This window comes from Telmatherina bonti (genome assembly GCF_933228915.1).
Source record: "Telmatherina bonti genome assembly, chromosome: 12".
NCBI classification, from domain to species: Eukaryota; Metazoa; Chordata; class Actinopteri; order Atheriniformes; family Telmatherinidae; genus Telmatherina; species Telmatherina bonti.
Genome location: NC_136610.1, coordinates 12,858,381 through 12,876,046, shown reverse-complemented (window position 1 = coordinate 12,876,046; position 17,666 = coordinate 12,858,381). Strand labels below are relative to the sequence as shown.

Below are 17,666 nucleotides of genomic sequence, written 5' to 3'. Positions count from 1 at the left end.
TAGGTAGGCCTCTCGCATAGTGGTTGATGTCTCTTTGAGGAACAAAATGTAGAAACACTCGAGCTGTTTCTTATCTTGTTGGCAAATAAAGTGGATAAACTGATTCATTTGGTTGCATTAGAGGTAATTTGATGGATAAGAGACACAAAACTCCCACTCACAGTCTGAAAAGGAAAACTGTTGCAACGTGTCATCTAATAAGAGCAGCGCAGCACTTCAGCAGATCCAATCCAGCAGCAAACCTTCACTTCTTTCAGTCGTTCTGTCATCTGCCTTTTATATGCTTTTTATAAAGCAAACAAAGTGTGAAGAATAATTCTTTTTCCAAATTAGATCAGCATTGTTCCTGGTTTAATGGTTTATTATTCATTGTTCTCGCTCTGAGTCGGAGTCTCACTATGAAAGCAAACCAAGGATGGAAAAGTATATTGATATATGGAGATACTCAGAATTTAAGCCAGGTTAGAATAATTTTTTCAGGAGAAATTGAGCTTTTCTTCTAAAACAAACCCGAAGAAGAAATCTGAATAAACACCATTAATACATCCAGTTTGACCAAAGCTTTCAGGCTTCAAAAGTGTTGGGACACCAGGGCCCTCATTTATTAAATGTTTACTAAGCAGTCCTCAATTTCATCTCACAAAAGAAATTTGTAAGTACAAAAAAAATTGTTAATCAAACGTGAACAGGACTATCATACATATGTTTAGTCAGAAATTAGCTGTTAATAAATTGTCCATGTTTTAAATAACCTACTTGTTTAGTATAATTTGCGTTCAGAAATATCTAAAAATATATTTGATCATGTATAGAGACAGTACACCCCCTCAGAAGTCATATGGAAATCACTTGTGTTCTTCCTCAGGTTCATTTAACTTTTTTAAGCTTCCTTGTAAAGGTCGGTGAGCAGGAGATTAAAAACCTCAACAATCTTCTGAAACAAAATACTGAAACATACAAAGGTGAAACTTAAAGTAAATAAATAAATAAATTAATGCTGCCGTTAGAAAGCAGTGCAGTAAATAATAGAGATTAGGGAGTGATTGTCAGATTTTTTGTTAAATCATTACATATCCAACTATAAAAAGACACAAGTGAGACATGACTGCAGCTGGAGGAGGACAGAACCCAACAGTTTCTTTTATTTATTTTTTTTATATTGTAATCTCAGAAATGTGACGTTTAATTTTCTTCTAGAAAGTTTTGTGTTTAATATAAATGCTGACTTTGCTGTTTTCCACCTCTGAGTAGTTGTGTTTAATTAAATGATAATCAGTAGGATATTAATTTATATATAATAAATAAATTTATATATAATAAACAGGGCTGTCATGATATGCTTTGTCCCAATTTGATTCAATTCTGATTTTTTTTTTCTGTGCCAATTCAATTTAAATTGCGATTCTCACAATTCTGATATTGATGATTTTTGTAGATTAAAAACAAAATGAATGTATAAAACTTTTTTTTCCTTTTACTTGTTATTTTTTGCTCATTATTTTTCTTCATTTCAATGAGGAAAAAAACACCACGGTAGCCAAACCATCATTTTGCTGCTACAAAGCTCAAGAAGACAAGTTAAAAGATCAATAAAAACAATAATAATGACAAAAAATTTATAAATGATTATTTTTATTTATTTGAGGAAAAAAAATTTTTTTAAAATAAAAAATCTATTTAAAAATTGTGAAGCAAAAACAATCCCAATTTTCGATTTTTCAATTAAATTTTCCCACCCCTAATATAAAAACATGTGACTTGAAAAGACAGTAAACCTTTAAATCATCATCTCTATGTTTTTACTGTTTGTGTCTCAGATGCATATAAAATATAATCATTTAGATAAACATTACATTATGTGTTGTGAATTAAGTGGAGTAAAGTCAGAAAAATGTTCATTTTGAGCTTCCACAGCTGACATCATGGTTAATGCAGCTTCATCATCAGTTGCTGAATTAAATATTCAATTAAAACTTTTAATCTTGATGATCCTTTTCTGCTTTCTCTTCTGCAGAACCCCGACATGCTGACGAGGAAGATCAAGCTGTGTCACATCAACGCCCACATCACATGCCGCCTGTGTGAGGGCTACCTGATCGACGCCACCACCGTCACGGAGTGCTTACACACCTGTAAGTCCTTCCTCGCACTCTCTCCTCATTCTGCCTTGTCATCAGCTCTTTCTCTTGGTTTCTTTCCTTTTATTTTCTGAACACTGGCAGTTTTTTGTCTTGGGAAGGTGTTTGTAAAAGTGATGAGTCGTGTGCAGCTCTGTTTGTTTAAGCTTTTTCACTTACTGCAGTGTTTTCTCTAAAAATAACAGAATCAGTTCCTTGAATGTCAGGTAACCACACACACAAGTGGGATCAGAGCGCATGTAATGTGCACATTAGTCTTATATAAAGGGGAGATGGTGTCATATTTTATTCAGACTGCGGTGCATCATTAGTTGGGTTCATTACAGTAAGATGACACCATCTGCGTCCTCCTGTAGTTCTTCATTATGTTAGGTGATTAGGTTTTTGCTATCACACACATGATTCCTCCTGATTTAAAATCTGGTTCCATGAAAAATCTCAAATAGATGCCGTGTAGTTAAACATTCATTCATTCATTTTCTTAAACGCTTAGTCCAGTTAAGGGTTGCCGGGAAACTGGAGGGTGAGAGGCAGGGTACACCTTGGACACTTCACCAGTCCATCACAGTTTAGTTAAACTTTATTATTTTATTGCTGTGTAACAGTGACTGACATCTAGTGGTTAAGCTGGAGATGTCAGGTGTCTCTTAGCTGTTGACTGAATTTGTAGCAAAAAGTTACATCTAATAGACTAAACCAACAAAACTGGAGAGAAACGAGAAGACAGTTTTGTAGTCATCAGCATTACTTTGTTCCAGTTTTTCTTTTTGTGCTTTCATTCATGCACTATTTGCTGTTCTTGCGTTATGTAACTTAAAAAATGTGCACAGATACCAGCAGCACTGGACAGCATGATTGCTTTAATACTTTATTTAACTTTGTGACAAAGCAGGTCTTTGTCGACTATGACTTGTGTGTTTTCAGCTGTAGGGACTTTGGCCTTTTTCATGGATTTGGGTAAAGAATGGGATTTTGTCCTAGTGGCAGTAAAATCTGCAACGGATAAAAAAAAGAAGTGTGTGTGTGCACATGTGAGGACAACCAACTTACTGCTGAGATATTCAGACATTGAGAGCTCCTGGTCCCAGTTTTGGTCACTTTCTGTTGGTCTCCATGTCAGACTGTGGCATGTTCTGCTAGCTTGACCGAAGATCATGGAGGGAGAGAAAAACTTTGGTTCTACAAGTCCTGCAAGGAACTGCATCTAGCATTGTGGAAATATCTCGATCCATTCTTCACTATTTCATATTTCACTTCCAAAATGCTGGACTTTGGCACGGACTGTTAAAGCGATCTTGAGCAACACTTTTTTTTTCTTTTTTAAAAAAAAACTTTCTGGAGGTCTTTCTAAGCTCCTCTTTGGACCTTAGCTGCTTTTTCACTTATATTGAGTAAATTCCTTGTGGTATGTTTGTTGAGCCATTTATAGCTGATATATAAATCATTTAATTATAAAAAAATTCCCCTAACTCAAATTCATTCATTCATTCATTTTCCAAACCGCTTAATCCAATTCAGGGTTGAGGGGGAAGCTGGAGCCTATCCCAGCAGTCTTAGGGCGAAAGGCAGGGTACACCCTGGACAACTCTCCAGTCCATCGCAGGGCCCCTAACTTAAATTCCCCTGTTGAATTGTTTTTATCTAAAAATAATGAGGAACTTGGCAAAGAACCTATTTGAAATTGGATCTTTAGGCATTTTGTTAATCAATAAGATGTCAGCATGGACAAGTAGGGAACAAGAAAAGGGTCGAGGCTGAAAAAACAAACACTGCAGCAGATGAGCAGGATCTTAAAGTCATGTCCTTAAGAAATGGGAACAAATCCAGCAAAGACCTTCGAGTTAAGCTGGACCCTCATCTTATCCATCTGCTGTTTTCTGCCCCTTCATGAGAAGTGGACTGAGTTTTAAAAACTGTGTTTCACTCCCCACCAAAGAAAATATGGAGATGCATCAGATCCTAGTGGTCCGGACGGATCAGATTTCTATCAGAACTTTGACCAAATTCATCTAGAGTTGTTTCTCCCATCCCAAGCCGTCTATTATCATACATGCGTGAATATGTTGGTCGTGTTTACCCACAATGCCATGCACTGAACCCATAATCCACTTTGTTTTGTAGTACAAGTCCTGTATTTGGTCCACTTGAAACTGACTGAGACCTACATGTGTTGGCAGACCGAGTTTGCTTCTTTGATCCGAATCAGAATTTGTTTGCGCACTTGAAATATCCCTAAACAAAGCAGCAGACTTTCTGAGCAAGCAGACTAGGATTGGAATCCAAAAGGCTGATGTGAATGTGCCTTTAGTCTGGACAACTGTACCTGAAGACCACTTAAAGAAATCAGTATAATCATGTCTAAGAGTCAGACTGGGAGAATAAAAGCATAACGAATGTTGACTTTTAAACTCATTTGAAATGTGTGGACTCTGTTTATGCCTCTTTGTTTTTGCTTCTGTAGTCTATAAGCTAACTAGCTGCTGTTTGCTTCTGATTACGTGGTATCCTGCGAAAATGAGAGATTCTATATACAAAGCTGGTGGTTGTAACCACCAGGACATCACTGGTTGATTCTTGAAGCATGAAGTTTGACATTTGGCCCTCAAGATTTCGGTCTTAATGTGACTGTTTGATTAGACGTGTGCGTCAGAGGGCCATACTTCCATGTTTACGACCATTATGTTTGGGGTTTGCTTAACAAGCAGATACTGTTTGGAAAAAAAAAAATGTATGAGAGTTCTTTTCAAAAGATTGCTTCGGGTATTTATTGAAGTTCAAAAGCCAAAATCGCTCTTAGTTGACTCAACCGTGGAGCTGCATACGTCTTGTATAATCTGAGAGCTGTCATTTATCCTTAACGGTTGCACCATGCAATATTTGGCCCCATTCTCCCATCATAGACAAGGCCTACTGTGGCCTGCTGTGTTGCTTTTTTAATGTTTGTTGTGGTGAGAATAAAGGAACACAGCCTTATATCAGCTGTTCTGGGCTCAGTGAGTTTATGAGGTCTTGGCCTGTTTACCTCACCTGTAAACTTAAGAGCCCTCTAATGCTCACATGGGATCTGGGTGAGTCAGTGCAGGGGACAGCCGACGGTGTACTTCCACCAGCCTGAAAAATGTCCTCAAAACTGAACTACTCTGTGGGGTTTTAGCTGGAGGCTGCTCGCTGCTTTTATAGGGCTTTCAGTACAACAGATCTCTGTGTTTGGTAGACGGGAATCTTCAAAAGTCAAATGCAGACATGCTCTGGTTCTCATGGACCAAACTGAGTGTTAGAGCCTTTTAGTTAATATTGTAGGTAAAATATTCAGTTGTTTAATTGTGAGAAAATTTTGGGCTTTAACAAGCTTAATTGAGGACAATTAAGAGCGCTCTGAGCTCTGGCTTTTGATTGGTTCGGTTTTAACAAGCCATCCATGAAGTTTAAGTTTCACTTTTCTGTTAATTCTTGCTGTGGAGCCCAGAGTGCGCACTCGTCTTTGAACATGTTTAAGTGTATTTACTCAGAAGGAGTACCTTTATTTTTTTGTATATCCTTTTCCTCTTACCTGTAACGCTGAAAAGATTTAGTAAAGAACATAGAAACAAACCTTGGACTTTCAGTGGTTTTTTGGAAGCGTGCGTCAACTATATGCTCAGGCTCTACAGTTAGAAGAGAGCTTTTATAGTCAGTGCCACTCCTACACTGAGGGGAAAGCTTTTCTTTGTTTTAAGTGAAAAACCACTTATTTAAATCTTTAGAAGCTGATTAATACACCATATTGTTTTAGGTACACAAAAACAAATCATAAATGTGTTTAATTATAAACAGCAGAGCAAAGGAGCTCTTGCATGATGGAGTGCAATATGAACTCAGTGTTTAGTACTGAATCTATCCACTAGAGGGAGCTCATGGATCACAGATGGGAACAAGTCTGCCCACCTCAAATATCTGAGTCCAGACGCGCCGCTTTGATTCTCTGTCTCAGATTGAGAAGGGGCTCCACCATTGGAGAGCCGAGACAAAGAGATTCACATCACGTCACCATTGCAGCTGTTCTCACAGACCGAGCTCCCCTGTAATAAAACTGTGAGGTACAGATGGATTTCACGGCAAAGCAGCAGCAGTAAATTACACAAAAGGGTTATACACTACGTGTATTGTACATATATGTAAGGGACCACATCTGAAATAATGACATCTTTTATAGAAATCTGCATGAAATTCAGGATGTGATTTTACGGCCAAGTTTGCATCAGGCAATGAACCAGTGGCACAAAGCACACAAATGAACCCAGAGCGGGATTTAAATATTATATTTAATGTTGTTGCTAGTATTACTGGCAGCCTATAATAAAGACCCAACGTTTATTCCCATCTTTTTAGTTGCACATACAAAAAATATAACAATATGGGAGACATAGTATAGTGTTTGTGCACTAGTGTGATTTCCAAAGAGCTATTAGCACTTGTACAGTTTGAGGAAACTAGACATTAAATAGAATCGAAAACACTATCTGAAAAAAATGTCTTTGAGAAATGGGAACAAATTCAGCAAAAACCTGAGAGCTGATGCGTTAGTTGTTTAGTGAAATGTCATCAGAAATGGTCTCCAGGGTGGATGTTAAGAAGCCATTTTTAAGAAAGGGAAACGGGGAGGAAAAATAGATGGAAATATGCTCAACGATACAAGAACTTGGTTGGAAATTAGTGGCAACAGGTCTTGGGTTGTGATGAATCCTTCGTAGAGCTTGGACCTCAACATTGTTGAAGCAGTGTGGGATCCTCGAGTCAGAGAAAGGAGCAAAACGTAACCGACAGCTTTAGGGGTCATTCAAGAAGTCTGAAGAATAACTCCTGAAGCCTACTGAAAGAAAAAAAAAAAACCAAGAAAATTGTTCATACAGGGTTTAGACTCATACTGAACTGAAACTCAATTTTTCAAATAGTTACATATCTGCACTTACTTTCCAGTTTTTGGTAATATTTACTGAATTAAGGGCGTCTCCAAACCTTGTAAAGTGCCGTAAATCAGGTCATGAAATTGAACCAATCAGTGCTCTCTAGTGGACAAACTTAGTACTGAGCTCGTTTTCTAGAATCTCTTAAATTTACGTTTTTACTCTCACTTACTTATTATACATTTGAAAATACTGAGCTTTTATATTGTATCAGACTGTTATAGTTTATCTTTTTTAAAGCAAGATAAAGCACTGAGTTGCTAGAGCATCAAGTGATTAATAATGCTCACAGTTGTAGCCACAATCATAAAGATTTATGAATGAAACCAAGTGAGTAATAAGTAAGGCTTTACAGTTAATTTACAACAGATACAGGAGCACAAGATTGATGCTGAGGGAAAACAAACTGCATGATGAGATTTAAAGTACATGGAAAGGCTTCAGGTTAAAGCTTCCTCTGACAACAGCTGGAGATGGAAAGAGTCACCTGTGGTATAAATGTGTACATTTAAAGTGACCATTTGTTTGCTGTGTGTGTTTGCAGTCTGCAGAAGCTGCCTTGTGAAGTATCTGGAAGAGAACAACACGTGCCCCACGTGTAGGATTGTTATTCATCAGAGCCATCCACTGCAGTACATCGGGTGAGTGAAAAACCTCCGCAGAAATGCGCACACACTGACAGAAATCGCACCACGCCGCCACTAAACTATGAAACACAAAGGACCAAAGAGCAGATGGCTGTGTTTTTTCTCCATTTATCTCTGTTCTCCTGCAGGAAGAATCACGGCCCCAAGCTGCTGAGGTAGTCAGGTGTTTACCTAATAAATGACACTTGTATCCTAAACTCATTCACTACAGCCTTTCCTCAAAACAGTACCGTGTCGCGCACTCAGCAGAATACAGTGGAGGTACAGTAGAGAAACTACTAAATGAGCCGTTTCCTGGAGAGCTGAGTGAGAGCAGATTTGCATGTTAATCAACACTAATATAATTGCATTGATTAGTTTGAGCGGAAATCTGTGGCTGGAATGAGAAGTAGCTCAGTGTTACGACATATTGGTGAACATGAAGATGATCGTGCCTGTGCGCAGTGTGGTATTCAGAATTGATCCACGTTGAAGCTTTTCAGATGCAGGTGTTTTATTCAGGTAAAGTGGGCGTTACAGTTGCCACAGACCAGGGATGCACCATACTGGATTGTTTTTGTCTGATGTGCCAATAGTTTCCAACGCATTTGCTCAATAGATAGATAGATAGTTATTGAGGGACCCAGGGTCCACTTGTCACTTAATTCGCTCCGCTACATAAAAATACATGGAAACTGTGTCATTTTATTTAGCTCCAGCCAACAGTTTACAAACAGATGATACAACATGACTACGATTACGCCACATGGACTTGTCTTCACTGTTTCTTTCATACTGTAGTTTGTAGCTTGTTGTGTTATGTGTCATGTAGTGATTTGAGAGTTTGTGTTTTCTAGGATGTGGTTTCCACTGTTTGTCTGTCTGTAAATTTGCGTGTGTGTGTGTGTGTGTGTGTGTGTGTGTGTGTGTGTGTGTGTCTGTCTCTCTCTCTCTCTCTCTCTCTCTCTCTCTCTCTCTCTCTCTCTCTCTCTCTCTCTCTCTCTCTCTCTCTCTCTCTCAGGGTCTCCTTTGACTTTGCTCATTTGTCTTCCAGAAAAGTCATGGTCTTGTTCTCCAAGATGGTTGTAGCTTTCTAGTAGACTGCGGTGACATTTGGATGGACACATTTCTGAATGAACCCTGTTAGGATCAATTCTTATGTTTTATTCACAGGGAGAGTTTCACATTCCTCTTATTGTTATTCAACGTTGTCTGACTGCTTAAATTCTCATCTTGTGAGGGATTGTACCTCTAAGCACCCATGTGTTAATGTCTGATTAATACCAGTGAAACTCGTTTTGGTGATTGCTGTGTAAACCAAGCTTCTGTAGACTCATTCTGCAAGAAAAGGCTTCTTATCAAACACGCTAGCTCTTTGCACAGCTGGTTTTTTGCCTCATCATTTGCAGGAAATTGGAGTTGATGGGAACAATCGCAAGTGATTTGAAGGCAAAATGTCCTAACAGATGATAGGCAAACTCCATCTGCTCATTGAGAAGATTGATCACAGTCAGTGTCGGAGACTGATCTAAAAATCACACTCAAATGTCTCCTTACAGGGAATTAGCTGGTTTTCCAGTCTGGTTGCATTTAAACATCAGTCTGGAGCTCAGAGGAGGAAATTATATGCAGATTTTGTTTTTGATCTTCGATTTTCACAATTCAGCAAACAAAATACTATGAAAGTATTTATTTTTTTAAGTACTCTGTTCTTTTTTAATTCTATAAAAAAAAGCTCCACATATGAACTGGAATAATTGGTTTGGTGTCACTGCTGGGATTTGCACTTATCAGCCAAAACTATTATGACTTTTTAAGTCCCTATGTTCCTGCAACAACTGCCTGTCAAGGTGCAAAGTCTGACAGTGTGATGTGGCACCAAGATGTACAGTCTCCATTGGTGACATGCATCCTGAAGATTCCTAAATATACTTGGATTGGGAGAATTTAATTCCTGTTTGTTTGCTGCAGTCTGTCAGAAAGAGGTCACTGCCATCAGGAATATAGTTTGCCAGAACCTGTTTAGGTAGTTTGTTTGTGATGAAGCAGCATAGATGTGAATGTTAGGGCCCAGATCAGAGCATCACTGCACCGTTTGGTTTACCTTTTACCTGTAGCTTATCCTGACAGTGTGTCAAGATATGAACGTAAGCATTGTCAGGATACCAAGCCACTTTCTTCTTTTGCTCGGTGGTCCATTTCTGATGTTCACTTGCCTCCTGTGGGCTCTCTCTGTGGGTACAGGTAAGAAACGTCAGCCTGTGGCCATGCAGCCTGATATGCTAAAGCCTTTCTTGCAGTTTGAGCTAAATTAGTTCTTCAGTTTGAAAGCACAGGTTGGCCTTCACTTCCCACATGCAAAAGTGAGCTTAGACTGTCCAAGACCCCACACAAGTTGATCTGTTAACATCCTTAGACCACATCATCCTGACCACTGAGAACATGGGATGCTGCAGCCATTCAGTTGTCCTAATTTAACCTTTGTGAAAGTCACTCAGATCTTTGTGGTTTCTCCTATTTCCCTTAAAACAGCAAAGGGACAGAAATTTCTCTTCCTACCTAATAGGGGTGGGAAGTCGAATAGAAAAAAAATTGAATATCGGGATTTTTTTCTTCATTATTTTAGAATAGTTTTTTTTTTTAAATTTAAAAGATCAACTTTTTTTTTCAAACAAATACAAATAATCCATAATAAAATTTTTGTAATTTTAATTGTTTTGATTGATCTTGTAACTTGTCTTCTTGGGCATTATAGCAGCTGAATGATGGTCTGGCTACTGTGTCTTTTTTCCCTAATTGAAATTAAGAGAACTGATGAGCAAAAAATGTTTTGTATATATTATTTTTATTTATAGTCTCCACAAAAACAGCAATGTCGAAGAATTGTGAGAATTGCAATTTCAAATCGGCACCCAAAAAATTGGAATCGAATTGAATCGGGACAAGCATATATCGTCACAGCCTTACTACCTAAAATATGAATATATATTGAATTTTCTAAACTATTAAACCTGCTTGTGGTAACTTGAATTGCATTGAATTTTTTTTTTAATGGCTGAAGATTTCTGACTTGCATCTCTTTGAGGAACTCTTCTGCTTTTGAATTGTGTGCAAAATTAATTATTTTCTTCATGGACATGCAAGATTTTTTAGAGGCTTTTCAGAGTAGAATATTCATCCTTCAAGCAACCAAATTTCCCAAAGATACATTTATTTTTATCCCATCTTGAATGAATTTTTATGCATTTAATATATTTCTTTTGTAGGTTAGCATATGAAAGATTAAAAAGTCTGAAGTATGCATTTGTTAACCATTAAATAATATCAGGAGTGTTGCTTCAGGGGCTGGCAGTGAAGGTCTGCTACTAACTCTGTCCAGCAGGGGTCAGTGTTTCGCTGCTTTTTGGTCCCAAGCACAGCAGCCCCTCAGAGGACAGCAGGGCAGACAAACGTGCCACGCTTGCTGGGTTTATTTATTTATTTAGTTTCAGTCCTTTATAACACTGCAGCAAATGCAACACATTGCGTCTCTTCGCTGGTTGTCAGGCCTGGGTGTCAAAACGCAGCGTCATGGTGATGGCAGACCTGAGCCGCCCCCACTGTGCAGCCATGTCACCAGCACACGGAAAGGCTACTTAACACCATGACTGACATGAGCATATGCTGCACACCAGCCTCTGAGAGTGTCAATTGGAATTTTTCCTCCCTTTTTTTTTTTTTTTTTTTTTTTTTTTGTCATAACACATTTGACATTTTTCCACAAATGTCATCCTGAGATTTGCAGCTTTTTACCATGCAAGGTTTTCACACTGAAGTGGGGGGAGTGTGGGTTTTGGCACATGTTGCATAAATCAACAGGTTCTGACTAGTTCAGCCATGCAGTTATTGCTCCTTCTAGTGCGGCTGTACATAAAAGGTGAATAGGTGCAATTAATAACATAAAAACTAGAGCTTCAGATTGGAGGTTTTAAATAGAAACACGATTCTGCAGCTTTAGGGTTTTTACTTTGTTTTCTTGTGCTGTTTATGATCTTAAACAAATCCTACGACTGTCTGGACACCAGTGCAGATCAGACATGTTTAAGATGTTTGTTTTATGTTATGAATTTCAAACATCAATTTCATGTCGTTTCAGCCATGACAGAACAATGCAAGATATCGTCTACAAACTGGTACCGGGACTTCAAGAGGGTGAGTGTCATCCTCTTTTTATCAGAGATCTGTCCAATAACCTGTTAGATTTTCAGCTTTTACTGTTTCAGATGGATCTGCTTGATCACCATCTGCATGTGCTGACAGACTGCTGCAAAATTTGTACTTTTAAATTACATTTTTTAGCTTAATGTTTGGATTGAGAGGCTTTAATGAACCTGCTTTCAGTGCAGACAGTCTAACAATCTGCTAAAGCTTTAAAGGCTAATGCTAGCAGTAATCTAAAAAAAAAAAAAAACCCACCTTATTTTGTTTGTTTGGGTTTTCCGTGGTACAGCGGAGATAAAGAAGCAGAGGGAGTTCTACCAGAAGTTGGGCATGGAGGTGCCTGGAGACATTAAAGGAGAGCTGTGCAACATGAAGACTCATCTAGACCAGCGCAATGGTATCACTACCGCACACACATCCTCCTCCTGCTGTTTATTTGGTTCAGTCTACACATCACAAATCATAAGCAAACTCTTGTTATTGGTTCTGTTTATTCTAAACTTTATGGATCGATACACCCACTGACCTGCCTGACGGAGGCACACACACTGAAGACTAAAGCATGTCACAATGTTGTGTTTGGCTTTATTGGGCGACTTGTGTTGTGTGTTGTTGGTCTCCAAATACCAGAATGGTCAGCTTTCTGAAGTGATGAAACAACCTGATAAAACACACTAGGAAGGAAACGGTTGAAGAGGATTTCTGTGCACGTACACACAGTTTCACACATGGTAGTTTAGTTTTATTTAAAGTCAAAGAATTCTTATTTTTTAGGTAATATTTCATTTATTCTGTCATGTAAAAGAGGACAGGCTGCTTCTACAGGGTCAGCTGTTGGTTCCACCACAATATCAAATACGTAAAGGAAATCCTCATTATGCGCTTTCTTCATTGCAAACACGACTATTGCGCATCTGCTGTGTTTACAACCCCACGTGCAGTGAATTTGGGATTTGGTTCGAAATGTAAATAAAAACAGAATAAAATGCACATCCTTTTCAACCTATATTCAGTTCAATACACAACAAAGACAAGATAATTAAAGTTAAAACTTAAGTGTTTTTTTTGGGTTTTTTTTGGCAAATATTCACTCATTTTAAATTTGAAGCCTGCAACATGTCCCTATAAAGCTGAAACAGGGTCATGTTTACCTCTTTGTTACATGACCTTTCTTTAAACAGTTCTTGGGAACTGGGGACACGAATTGTTGATGCTCTGTTGGTGGAATTCTTTTTTTAATTCTTGCTTGATGTCCAAATTCAGTTGCTCAACCATCCTGGGTCTAAACTGTTGTATTAAATCTGATAATGCAACACACATTTTCAATGGAAGCCAGATCTAGACAGCAGGTGGGCCAGTCTAGTGTTCGCACACTTATACTACAAATCCCCCATAAATTTAAGCCTGATAAATTCTGGTTTTGTCTTTTTTTTTTACAGTGTGATTTTACCAAACATGATTGCCGATGGCATTTTTTCCACCAGTATTCCTTCTCAAAAAAGGTTACCTATTATCAGTCTAGTTTTTAATAATGAATTGAACAATTTTTAACCCAGCTTTAGTAGTTTTAGTAATAATTTGATCCTGCTGAAGCAGACAAACATCTTTTCCACAACAGCAGGATGTGTCTTCCAGCATGGTTGCTTTAGAAATGAGAAGCTGCTCACTGCATCGGTTAGGCTTAAATAACTTGCTAAAGTGTGATCATCCATGTAATAATCATCATTTGAAAGGCTCTTACCGATCTGCTATTGGATTAGTATTGACTTTTTTTAAAAAGGCATTGTGTATGAATACACGCTCCAAACTGAATTATGTGCAACTTATATTCAAAAGAAGAAGTGTCGAGAAGCTACCAAAGCTTTTGAGGAGGCAGCAAAGCACGACTTCTGGTTTTGTCTCTATGTCGTTGCCACACATTGATTGAGCTGATCATGCAGTGCAAGAACCTGCTGGGGTTTAATGGAGGTCACAATCACATCTTGGACTCATATCTGGTTTGCTTCCATGCTGGGCCACAGACATGTAGCCGTGTTGTCATCCCCTGCTGGCAGACTTCATGTAGTTCAGAATGAAAGTAGGCTTAACTCTGGAAAATACAGTTTTTTACATGTTACCATAAATTGATCTCCAGAACAACCGCAACAGTCACCTTTCGCTCTTTTTATTGGACTAAATGAAGAGTGAAGCTCAAACCTTTAATAAGTTGCATTAAAAGCTCAACCATACCTAACAGCGGAAGCCATTAAACAGTACAGACGAAGGAAATGCAGCCAATCAGAATGAGCCTCTGCTGGTTATGATGCACAACGACTTTCCCAAACCAGTTTGCTGCTGAGAGTCTGTGTTTATGTGAGGATGTGTATCCGGAGGGCTGTCACCAACAGCCCTAATCGCACACTTAATCCCACTCTCTGATTTTGGTAATTAAGGCTCAAATGGAAGTGGAAGTGCTCCCCTGGCCTCATTGTTGAAGTCAGTTTCAAGCGAAGCATGCAAACACAAACACAGATACATGTTCTTGCACAGAAGCCTACGAAAATGGAAACAAGCAAGCAAACAAAAAATCTTAGGCTGCTTTAATTTGCGTCCAGGGGGTAACAACGCATACATGACGTGTCAGCCTAGAACAGGGATTTTTTTCTTTTTTCAAGGGAGTGAAAGGGTGTCACAGAACATAAGATATGGTGGAAACCAGTTTAAATTGTCTTGGATAAGTTGTGAGCTTTAAGTTTTGAACATTTTCCACTTTCTCTGTCCCAGCAGTTTTACTCTCGGGACATAACTGGGTTGTTTAGGAAAAAAAATTAAAAGCTGGAGTGTAGGTTAAATCTTTGGAGCTACAGAAGAGTTGGTTGAAAGTCTCTTAGAACATTTGGAGACATTTGACCCAACTGGAAATCAAATATATTTAAAGCAGCAACACCAGACTGTCGTCAGGAAAGGTGATGCAGAGGTTCATAAGGACTGGCATATACTTGCTGCTGGCAATGCGTACGCATCATGGCGCCCATGGGTTCTCAGTGTTCCTTTAGCACGGAGGCTGCGTGTGTTGATGCAAGGTAATGTGTCGCATGCACGAGGTGCCATATTGGCTTGGATGCTAGAGGCGCTCATGCAAACAAGAGCTTGAACAGGAGATCGGAGGGAAAACACAATGGCGGATAGTTTTGAAGAGCGTCTTTCAAACCTTGCTGGTAACTACCAGCATTTTTATAATTGTTCCTCCCTATTCAGCCTTCCGTGAATGTTGAATTCGGTTTGGCTTATAGCTAACAGTCCTCATAGAGAAGGGACAAGACATCTTGATGTTATGCGATTTATTGGCCTTCTCTTGAAGTAACTGTTAGCTATAAGCCAAACTGAATTCAATATTCACGACGGGCTGAATAGTAAAAAGGCATGCGTCTCCTGCGCTCTGTTGAAATGAAAACCATAAAAACGAAAACACCAGTCACAAACAACTTCTTTTCCTTCCTTCTACCGTTCCTTTCTCTTCTTCTATTTACACAGAAGAAGCTGCTGTACATTCTTTTACTCGCTACTTCCCCCTAGTGGGGCAGCTGAACCAATGTACGTTTACACTCCCCATTTCACAGTGACAAACACTCGTGCCTAAAAGTTAGCAACAGACCGGTAAACTGTTGTTTACCAAAATGCCACGGGTTGCCTGCGGATTGACCTTTTTTTTAACTAGTTCAGAACCCTAGTGCTGCGGACTGCTCGGGCGGTGAAATGTTATGGCCTCATCACGCCTGCGTTGTTTGCAGCAAGCATACACATCGACTATATCCCAGCTTCAGGTTTGGTTTTTCTCTGATGAAAGGACCTCAGATAGTTGAGACAAAACTAAAAACAAGATGTTGCTGAATGAATGTCACCACCTACGCTGAAACAGATGTCTTAAGTTGAAAGATGGGTAAAAAAAGATATTAATGAGTCAGTGCAGAATGTTTAAAGGGCAAGTATTGGCATTAACCCAAGCTCAAAATGTCTGCGACAAACTAATATGCACAAGCATGTTTGTACGTGTGTGTGGTTCATTAAGAAGTGGGGGAGTAGCCTAATGAACTGCTCCATGAAAAAGCCATTAGTTTGAAACCATCACTGCATACATACACAACACAAGCTAAAAGGAGATCAACGTAAATGTCCTGGATCGGGGTTTAAATGTGAAATGTTCACAAAGGGGTTCGATAATCCAGTCAAAGGCACAAGAATGCAGCGTGTTTGGTTTCTGAAACTTGCAGTAAATGGTTGAAATAGATGAGTGTATTAAAGACTGTAAAGATGAGAAGTTTAGTCATTTTGAGAATTTATTTCAGTACTTTTCATCACCATTTAAATATGACTTATTTGTTTACATCCGACCTGCTGCACCCTCCCATCTGAGAAAACTGAGGCTCTCATTAGGTCCTCTTTCAGAGCAGCATCCCAAAGTTAACACATGTAAAAAAAAAAAAAAAAAAAACAGATCACGCTGCACTAACTACCCACAGCAGTGACCACTTTAATGTTTCCTCTGCCAGAACTTAAACTGTTTTACACTTAATTATTGGTTTGTTTACCCAAAATCCCTCAGCAATAGAAGCTGCACCTCCAGATGGCTGAGGAAAATACATCCTTATCTGCCACACCTTTTAATCACACATGACAGATCAACAGCTTGAAATTATGCCAAAGACGTGGAATAGTTTTCTGATACTGATACACAGAGGCTTTTATTTATTTATTTATTTTAGTAGATGTTTTAAAATGTTCCATGTTATTATAAATAAACCAAGTATTGCCTGTATCATAATTTGAGATGATGACAAGGGGAAAGGAAATGGAACAGTTCAGGCAAAACAACACAAACTATTGTAAAGCCATGTTCACTTGTTAAGCTAACATTATCAGTAAAATCTGTTCTGCGTCAGTGATGCAAATGTTCACTTTTAACCATTATGCTTCTTTTTTTCTTTTTTTCTGCTCGTCTAAAAGAGGCAATAAAAGGAGATGAGAAAAATTATGAGTTGAAAAGGGAAGACTGGGAACAAAGAAGCTCATTTGGACATTTTCCTCAAGGACAGCGGCTATGCTTAAATACACATTCACAGAATGAGCCAGCTGCCAGGCAGAGTAACAATGAGGTTATAATTGAGCAGGATATATGGGGGCATCCTGTACATTACTTAGCCATGAAAGTGTTTGTGAAATATTTGTTGTTCTTTGGCAGCAGACAGTCTGCCTGTTATCTGATTGGCTGTAAGTTACAAACATAGTGTGATAGCGCTAGAGAGAACCTCCAGGTCCTTATCTCATCCTTATACATCTCTACAGATAAAACAGAAGGTGATATCAGTCAGAACATATATATGGAGGAGGAACAATAGAAAAATCTTTTTTCAGTGTTGTTGGATTTATTTGAAAAACATTTAATAGCCGTCTCAAATACATCTGATATAAAACAGAAAACACACAGCATGCACTGCAAGCCCATCATTTTATAACTACTGACAACATCGAGAGTCTTGATTGTTAAGTCAACATCTGTTCGGTTCACTTTTAAGTGCAAACACTGACTTGTTAAGCTCTGCTTGACACTAGCAAAACAAAAACTCTGCTTCCTTCTGCACGCAACAAGCTTATTTTTCTAAATTCCCTTCTTTCTTGAGCATTGAACATGAAAAGATGGATGGAAAAGGAGCAATGATAAGTAAGGAACCTTTTCTCTTCCCTGGCATTAGAAACTCCCATTCCATGTTGTGCAAGCCTTT

General features: G+C 38.6%; 1 protein-coding gene across 1 annotated transcript in view; it reads left to right on the top strand.

Annotated features, from left to right (window-relative positions):
- The first annotated feature begins 2,014 nt into the window (after positions 1-2,014).
- pcgf3 (polycomb group ring finger 3) overlaps positions 2,015-17,666 on the top strand; it is a 29,882-nt gene continuing 14,230 nt past the window's right edge. The window contains exons 1-4 of the mRNA XM_079249614.1: positions 2,015-2,132; positions 7,626-7,722; positions 11,843-11,898; positions 12,197-12,304. Of these exons, the coding sequence (XP_079105740.1) occupies positions 2,024-2,132; positions 7,626-7,722; positions 11,843-11,898; positions 12,197-12,304 (370 nt within the window). The 5' untranslated portion in view covers positions 2,015-2,023. The remainder of the gene's footprint in view (positions 2,133-7,625; positions 7,723-11,842; positions 11,899-12,196; positions 12,305-17,666) is intronic.